This window comes from Silene latifolia, chromosome X (assembly GCF_048544455.1).
Source record: "Silene latifolia isolate original U9 population chromosome X, ASM4854445v1, whole genome shotgun sequence".
Classification (NCBI taxonomy): Eukaryota; Viridiplantae; Streptophyta; class Magnoliopsida; order Caryophyllales; family Caryophyllaceae; genus Silene; species Silene latifolia.
Genome location: NC_133537.1, coordinates 281,980,270 through 281,989,174, shown reverse-complemented (window position 1 = coordinate 281,989,174; position 8,905 = coordinate 281,980,270). Strand labels below are relative to the sequence as shown.

Genomic DNA, 8,905 nt, shown 5'->3' with positions numbered 1-8,905 from the left:
GTAAAATATTAATAGCGGGAGTAATGAATTTGTCTCAAAATTAATTTTATCATAATTTTAGGATATGTCATAAAAAAATATATTAATGATAAATTTACGGGTTATGCAACTTAAAGTAAATTTATTTAATGAAAAAAATTAATGGTAAGTAGAGGTAGCCCAGGCGAAGCCGGACACCAATACTAGTACTATATATTAAATCCAAAAACCAAGGGAGTTCAATGTAATTAAAGAAAGTTATACAAATTAATTATATTATATACTTTTAAATCACTAGCGCCGTGTGATGGACCCGATTAAGGGATTTCAATGCAAATATTATATAATTTGGGTTAAAATTAAATTATATAGAAGCTTAATTTTCCTATAACATTTGTAAGAGACTAAAATATGGTGAATTTTCTTAAAATAAAATAATTAATTAAGATGGTCATTTTTCTTAAAATAAAATAATTAAATAAGATGGTTAATTTCAAGGAGACTAAAAGAAAGAAGATGCTTGGTAGTTTTCCTAAATATTTATAGAAGACTAGAAGATGGTCAATTTCCTTAAAATAAAATAATTAATTAGTATAAACGTGCACACTTATGGTATTAAATATTATCATCATAAAATTATATATTAAATTTAAAATCTATGCAATTTTATTAAACTTTATACTTTATTAGATGTATAGAGATGTTAATTATTTAACATACAAAAATATAACATGAGTAGGTTATAAATAATTCAAGTTAGATTCCATAATATATAATATTGCATAATTCTTTCGATTTGATTTAATGCATATATGTAATATATTTATATAAATATATAATCCTCTTAAAATTGCATGCCTAAGTAGTAAAAGTAATTTCGTCAGTAATAACATTGGATATAGTTATATGATAGTAATCACTCACTTGAATAGTAAAAGTAACAATATTATCAGCGAGATTAGTGAAAGTGGTAGAAATAAGGGGAGTAGTGAAATAATCAATATTAATGCGGCAATAGCAAAAGTAACAATAAATTACGGCGGGAGTAGTGAAATTTTCAATATTAATGCGATAGTAGTGACAGTAACAATAATTACGGCAGGAGTAGTGAAAGTAACAATGATTACGGGCAAGTAGTGAATGTTATTACTATTGATTCATTAATAAGAGTAAAATATTAATAGCGATAGTAGTGAATTTGTCTCAAAATTTATTTCATCGTAATTTTAGGATATGTCATAGAAAAATATATTAACGATAAATTTATGGGTTATGCAACTTTAAGTAATTTTATTTAATGAAAAAAATAATATAATGATAAGCACCAATACTAGTTTTATCTAATTTTAAATCTCACGAGATAATTAGTTAAGGTTTATGCCTGTAAATGTAATGAAATAATAATATTGTTTTTTAAAATATAATTGACAAAATAATCTCCGTAAAACCTTTTATTTTTATATACATTTTTATTGGGGTTAAAATGTCGAACCTTTTATTTTTATATACATTTTTATTACTAATAAATAATTAATTAAAAATCGTGTAAACCCAGTAAGCACTAAGCAAGCAGGACACCATCACACCACTACCAGTGCGGAACTGCGGATATAAAACAAGAAGAAGAAGAAGAAGAAAGATGAAGAGCGATTTTGATTGATTAATTCTTGAGATTGGTTTATAGTTAAAATGGAGAGCGAGAGCGAGAGTCAGAGTCCGAGTTCGAGTGAGCAGACGAAGAAGAAGACGACTAAAACGACGAAAACGAAGAACCCCAGGAAACCCAAGGATAGCATTCTGAAGCAGAGTTTGTTCTTCTTCTTCTTTCTATTTATATTATTCATCTATGTATTTCGTGATTAGGGGGTTCTTAATTATTTAATTATTGCTAATTGTAATGCTTCCCCAGAATCCCCCGCCGAGTTCTTTGCAGACAACAAAAATATTGCGGGTTTCGACAATGTATGCTGTTACTACTACTGTTAAATGTTAATTCTTAATTTCTCCCTCCGTCTCAGTCTAGTTTACATTTGCTTTATTTCCCCCTCTCGCTCGTAACATTTTACTGTAACTAATTTGTCATGTTATCCCTTTGCTTGAAGCCGGGTAAATCCCTATATACAACTGTCCGGGAGCTTGTTGAAAATTCCCTTGATTCTGCCGAGTCAATTTCCAACCTTCCTCTTGTCGAGATAACCATGTCTGTCTTTACTTCTTTCCCCCCGCTTTTTCTTTCGTTCATCATTCGCCTCATTAGTCATTACACCCGAACTCGGAACTCATTTCTATTTTTTTGAATTTTCCAGTGAAGAGATTGGCAAGACTAAATTTAACTCCATGATTGGTCTTATTGATCGAGAACGTGTTGATCAGGCTTTGTATGACGATTTTGAATCTACTAAGGCTCGCCAGGTCCCTCTCTCTCACCTTCTAACCCTAACATCACTCTGCCTCGTTGTTAATGTCACCAATGCATTGCAATTTTATGTCCAACTATCTACTAATTTCTAGGTTTTCTTGCTTTAATCTTCATAGAAACGTCTCGTCAAGGAAGCCCGAGATCAAGAAATTCAGGCCAAAAATGCTGCTTCGGGCAAGAAATTTAAGGAGCCTACTGCAAGGCCCATCAAAGGTCGCGGTGAAGCCTCATTTTACAGGGTCACTTGTAAGGTGTGTCATTCACTTTCTCATTCAATCTCTACCTAGATTTTCTCTCTGCATTCTATGCAATTATGTGTCTATCTCCTTGCCCCTTCACTTGTATTTTTCTTCGCTGCAGGATAATGGAAAGGGAATGCCACATGATGATATACCAAATATGTTTGGGAGAGGTTTTTGTTTCATCCCAACTTGTATCTGATGTATGCTTTTAGTTTTTGTCTAATTTAACTTGACAACTTGTGCAGTTCTATCTGGAACTAAATATGGGCTGAAACAAACACGTGGCAAGTTTGGTTTAGGTGCAAAGATGGTCAGTGTGTCCTTCTGCAGGCACTTTCATTTCTATAAGTGCTGTTTGGTTTATGTTATCTGTGTCACGCTTATGTAGGCTTTGATTTGGTCGAAGATGAGTACGGGACTGCCCATAGAGATCTCATCAGCAATGCAGAACCAAAACTTTACCACATTTTGCAGGCTGGACATTGACATCCATCGGTATGATCTCAAATTCAGATTCACAGTTTCTCATGTTTTCCTTTCCCCTTTTCCGTATCCATTTTCTTTCGTTATATAAATATATAATGGTTTGCTAACTTGCTTTTAGGAATATCCCTCATGTTCATTTGCATGACAAGCGTGACAACAAGGACCGGTGGCATGGAGCTGAAATTCAGATTGTCATCGAGGGTAACTGGACTACCTACAGGGTATGCATGACAATTGCCGCTCATCTTTGCTCAGTAGTGACTACCTACATGTTATGCATTTATTCTGATTATTGGTAACATTTTCCTCCTACAGTCCAAGATCTTGCATTACATGCGTCAGATGGCTGTCATCACACCTTATGCCCAATTCCTCTTTAAGTTTGTCTCAGAAACAGCTGAGTATGTTGTCCTTCTTTTCCGGCCCATGCCTTACATTTCCATTTGTATCCTTTTGGTAGTATTACTCACTTGCTGCGTTCTGTATGGAAAACTTGTTCTTGTCTCCAATTTGGGACACCTTTTTTTTTTTTTTTTTAAAAAAAATTTCTCTAATGCAGTAAAAATGTGACCGTACGATTCGCTCGGAGAACAGATGTCATGCCTCCTGTGCCCATGGAAACAAAGTATCATCCATCAGCGGTTGATCTACTCCTCATTAAGCGGCTAATTGGGGAAACTTCAAAGCAGAATCTGTTGCAGTTTCTTCAGCATGAGTTTGTGAGTATTGGAAAATCCCATGCTGAGCGTCTGATTGGTAAGAATGTAAGATAGTGTCGGTGGATCTCATTATGCATGCTTCCTCTTCTTGTACAGTTATATTATGTTTATCATATGGGCATCAAATGTGGTATACTGGCTTGACACCTCCTATATTCCTAGACTTCCCCAATGAACCAGAAAGGTCTGAAACCATAGTTGTACAGAGTGGTAGCACTTTGAAATGAAATGGGAAATTCAAAATTATCTTGCAATGCTCTGTGACGAATAACTTCTATAAGATATTACTATTACTGAAACCCTTTCATTTGTCAATTAAAGCTCTTAAGATATTGTAGTTGCTCTTTCATGTACATGTTTTACTCAACCATGTACTTTTTTTCCAGAATTTTTCCATAAGTTACCCTTTCCCTCAAAAAACAAAACATAAGTTCTCGTTTTTCTCTTCCTCTCAAAAATTAATTCCTCCAAGATGTATCAACTATGGATCTCAATTCTCATATCAGACAAGTAATAAATCTGTGTAGTTGATTAAATTGTATGAATTTTTATTTTTTGGTGAATTAGTTGAGATTTTTTCCAATTAAGGTTTTGATACTTCGACTAATTGGGAGGTTTTCCCCAATCAAATTCCTAATTAGATAATAGAAATTTACGAGATTGGCGTATGGTTATTTTAATTAAATTCAAGACTATGGCATTAGTGAATTATGCAGAATGGCAAATTAGGGACAAAATATGGCATGAATGATGATTTGAACCAAACCATGACTCTAAATTTCAGGCGTTACTAATGTTTGTTGTTGTCATCATTAGGAAGAAGAATCTGGATGTATAATGTAGCACGGAAAATGAGAGTGTTTAGATTTAACTTAGAAGTTGCAGCAAGACACATCCTTTCGATTTTGCTGTTAATCAACATGTAACTTTTAGAAGTGTAGGTCCGGTGAGGAACATTGGCGGCAGTGGTGGAAGGGGCAATAGGAGGTGGTAAAGAAGGTTGGGAAGAGGGGGTGGACGGCAGTACTTGTCAATTTTTTTCCCGGGTATTGAAAGAGAAAGGGGAGTGTAGAGAAAGATGAGTGAAAAAATGAGAGGGGTAAAAAAGGATAGTTGTATATGATTGAGTAAAGGATGTATATAAAAGAGCAATGACCAACGTTTATGTTAACAAAGGTGTCCAGTGGCTGTACCGTGCTTACCTAAGTAGTTTATAAAACGTGGTCACGGTTGAGTGTCCTGATTTGGTATCAATCTGCTCTCTCAAGTATGCTATCAAATGAGACATTGACATCCGTTATTGTATGTTTGTAATCTGTAGGGGAAATGGGCCCAGAATTCAGCCCCAAAATGGATGTAAAGTCACTGACCTCGCAGCAAATAGTTCGCATTCGTCAGTTGTTTCGTCAGGCTAAATTTGATGATCCAAGTGGTGATGTTAGTTTCTCCAAACTAACATATTCATTACTTCCATTTATTGAGTTTGAATTTGCTGAGCTGAGAACCTTTCGTTGCATTTTGATATGAGTTGTCAACTATGTGCAGTGCCTCAGTCCTGCAGGGGAGTACAATCTTCGATTAGGAATTATAAAAGAGTTGCATCCTGACATGGTTGCTACACACTCAGGCAGGTCTGTACTACCGTTCACATCACTTGATTTTTGTCTTTTTGACTGTGTTGGTGACTTGATGCTGTATATTTGCCTTCGCAAGCTTGCGCAATTACATTACTGTTTCGTAATAGATTTTTGTAATGACACAGAAAATACTTCAGTTTCGTCTTACTTTAAACATGGCCATTTTGTACTTTACGTATGTGCAGTGCTCAAGTATTTGAAGGTCATCCTTTTATTGTGGAGGCTGGAGTCAGTGTGGGCGGTAAAGATGTTAAACATGTGAGTATTTCATCCTCATTGTTGATATGTGCCATTCAAAAGTAGGGACAGGGTTTCACTCTAGGAACAGATAATGGTATTGTAATGCAGGAAATGCTTATATGTTAATATACTTGCCTAAAAGAAAGTTAAAAAAAAAAAAAAAGGTAAAGTTATAATGTTGTTGGCTTGGACATATTGGTTATTCTTGTCACGTTACGGTTTTTACCTTATCCCATCAGCCACGTTTTAGAGTATGCATACAAATGTATTGGGGACATTTATTGGGAACATTTTTCGACATCCTGATTCTTATAGTTCTTGCTACATTGCAGGGTCTAAACATTTTTCGTTTTGCCAACCGAATACCACTTTTGTTCGAGCAAGGTGCTGATGTGATCACAAGGACAGCAGTAAAGAGGATCAAGTAAATATTAATTTTCACCTTGTTGGCTTCCTCCATATATACTTAGAAGTTATTGTGCAAGAAATCTCATTGTAGTAACTTTTGCAGTTGGGGAAGTTACAAGATCAACCAGACTCAGGATAAAATTGGGATTTTTGTAAGCATTGTAAGCACTAAAATCCCCTTCAAAGGTACTGGAAAAGAATATATTGGTGACGATATTAGTGAGATTGCTTCTGCCGTTAAGGTATGGTCATCTTCTCTTGATGTTCGTTATTATTTTTGTCCTGGGTTCTTTTAATTTCTGAACCTGTTGGAACATTGACTATCTGCCAATGCCATCTTTGCAGTCTGCTATCCAGCAATGCTGTAACCAGTTGAAATCCAAAATAGTGAAAAGAATTCAGGCCAGGGAACAACAAGAAAGAAAGAAGAACATGAGCAAGTGAATACCTGGCCATTTCGTTCATTTTTTGTTATCTATTAGTCATCCACAATTTCTCATGCTTGTGGCGTGTTCTACTGCAGATATATTCCTAGTGCTGCAAACGCTATTTTTGAAGTGCTTAGCGAGGCAAGTCAATTTCAAGCATCAAAAAAGAGAAAATATGAAGCTGAGGATGCAGAAATATTGAGGAAGGTCGCCACTCGTGCTTTGACAGCTGAAACACTGAAAGAGAAACTTGCTAAACATGTCGAACAGGTAACCCTTTCCATCTTGCGAAGAATAAATCAGAGTTGGATATTTGATCACGTGAGTACGTGACAGGCTGACACTTCTCCCTCTGTCCCGTTTATATCTGTCCATTATTTTTTTTGGCACTAGAATTAAGTGCATAGAATAACCAACACCTTGGCTTATATTTTCGATTTCCAATGGTATAGAGCTTAGTTTAAAAAAAGTGTGCCTCAGCCCTCAGGCGCGCTTAAGCCCAAGGCTCGATGAGGTTCTAGCTAAAGAGCTTTGATGCACCTTAAGTGCACATTGTAGACAACGTGCAGGCAGTAAGGTGCAATAATATGCAATTTGAATTATCTTTTTCATTTTAGCTCTTTTATTATGCCCGTCTCTGTGACACATTGTTCTCTTAACGTTTACTCGTTTACATGTTAGCCCTTCTCAAAATTTTAAAAGGGAAATATTTCACAAAACTTTATCTAGAGCATACAAATTTGTTTGCAAAAATTGTGCGTCTCACGTCTACAAGGCGCGCGCATTCATGGAACCTTGCTGTTATTCGCCTCGGGCTTTCCTTGCCTTGGTGCGCGTGCGCGTGCGCTTGCACCTTTCCAAACCAAGGTATAGACTCATTATTTTAGGGTTAGGATTTTGGTGAAAGAAAGCAAACCGGCTACTGCTGCACCTCTTTTTATTGTGAAGTACCAATCATTTGATGCAATTCTTGTTATTTGTGGACGTAATTTTCATATTGGGTCATCTGGATTTGATGTCCTAAAACGGGGGTAAGATTATGTACATTTTTTTGCTTGAAAACGCCATTGGTGACGATTTTATCTTTTCTTTGTTCAATCATATTGTAGTTAATCAAATACTGTTTGATTTGGTTGTTCTTTCAAAATTGGTCCTTGCAGGTAGACTATGAAATGGCATTGGAGTATGCAACACAGACTGGAGTGAGTGAAGAACCTAGAGATAATATCTATTTACAATCATTAGATTTGAAAACTAACTTCATCGATCTACACAGTCCAACTTTCGTTATCAGACTCTTCAAATAGATGATAGGTTAGTACTATTGTAGCACTTTCTGAAAGAAAAGGCTTTGTTTGGATAAAACAAGCTCAAGTTTTAGTTGTACTGATTTCATCGACCAGACAACTAACCACACCTAATAGCATAGTGTGGTTGGGATTTGTGATTGAGCTATATGGTCATGCTTGTCAGCCCATGTTCAAAAACAAAGTGTGTATCGAGTGTCACTGTGTTGTCGAGTTTTGTATGTGACGGATTTATACTGGAGATTCGAGACATTATTTGTTTTCTACATGGTTAACTGATCTATTCATAAAAATTGGTTTGGAAACTTTGGATGAAGTTGTGATTTTACTGTATTAGTGTAACACAGAGCACAAGACCCTTCAATTCTAACAGCTTATTACTACTTTCAAGCTTTGCTTTCTTGACACTACATTATCGTTGTTATGGGCTGGAAGACGAGACCAAGAACGACACTAGTTATGTTCACTGAACTTGTGGCTGGTCATATGTGTTGTTATACGAGTACTCATTAGAAAAATTTCCAAAGTTTTCAATGTTACATCCACATGAAATGTTTATGGGTTATGCTCTTTCATCGACATGATTTACTCAATTATGGTCACGATTGACCATTATACCCTTGTCATTTTACACCACTCATACTCCATTTTGTTTCACGATCAATAAATCCTCTCAAATTAATCAATCCAACTCCCCCGGCCAACCACCATGCACGGCCGCCTCCCTTTCACGGCTAGACCACCGTACCACCCCACCCAGATCACCTACTCCCTGGCACGAACCGGATTTTTTGATACCAAAGTTGTACTCCCAATGTCACGATGAACCAATTCCACGACGTTTGCAAAATTACTGCTATTACCATGTCTTTTTTTTTTTTTTTTTTGACAACAGTAGGAGAGAAACTTACAATGTTCTATCAGCAACAAAGTAAGCTACTCGACTAAGTAGCACCAGAAACCCGAGAGTTAAAACTAGCACTACAAAGTCATACCTAAGCAAGACATAAATATTAAATAAAACTAAAGCTATTACATTA

General features: G+C 35.8%; 1 protein-coding gene across 1 annotated transcript; it reads left to right on the top strand.

Annotated features, from left to right (window-relative positions):
- The first annotated feature begins 1,511 nt into the window (after positions 1–1,511).
- On the top strand, positions 1,512–8,170 carry LOC141616813 (DNA topoisomerase 6 subunit B-like). Its single transcript, XM_074433961.1, has 19 exons — positions 1,512–1,786; positions 1,889–1,941; positions 2,082–2,179; positions 2,286–2,391; positions 2,515–2,649; positions 2,759–2,810; positions 2,886–2,950; positions 3,029–3,135; positions 3,245–3,347; positions 3,442–3,527; positions 3,686–3,882; positions 5,167–5,282; positions 5,391–5,476; positions 5,668–5,740; positions 6,055–6,146; positions 6,234–6,372; positions 6,476–6,570; positions 6,654–6,828; positions 7,719–8,170. Exons 1-19 carry the CDS (start codon positions 1,669–1,671, stop codon positions 7,863–7,865), a joined length of 2,043 nt encoding a protein of 680 aa, XP_074290062.1. The 5' UTR covers positions 1,512–1,668; the 3' UTR covers positions 7,866–8,170.
- Positions 8,171–8,905: the final 735 nt, after the last annotated feature.

Bases quoted from the DNA above. Each gene is read 5' to 3' on its own strand.
- LOC141616813 (XM_074433961.1), top strand. From the start codon at position 1,669: ATGGAGAGCGAGAGCGAGAGTCAGAGTCCGAGTTCGAGTGAGCAGACG. The intron at 3,348-3,441 runs GTATGCATGACA...TTCCTCCTACAG, and splicing joins GTAACTGGACTACCTACAGG to TCCAAGATCTTGCATTACAT. The intron at 3,883-5,166 runs GTAAGAATGTAA...TGTAATCTGTAG, and splicing joins CCATGCTGAGCGTCTGATTG to GGGAAATGGGCCCAGAATTC.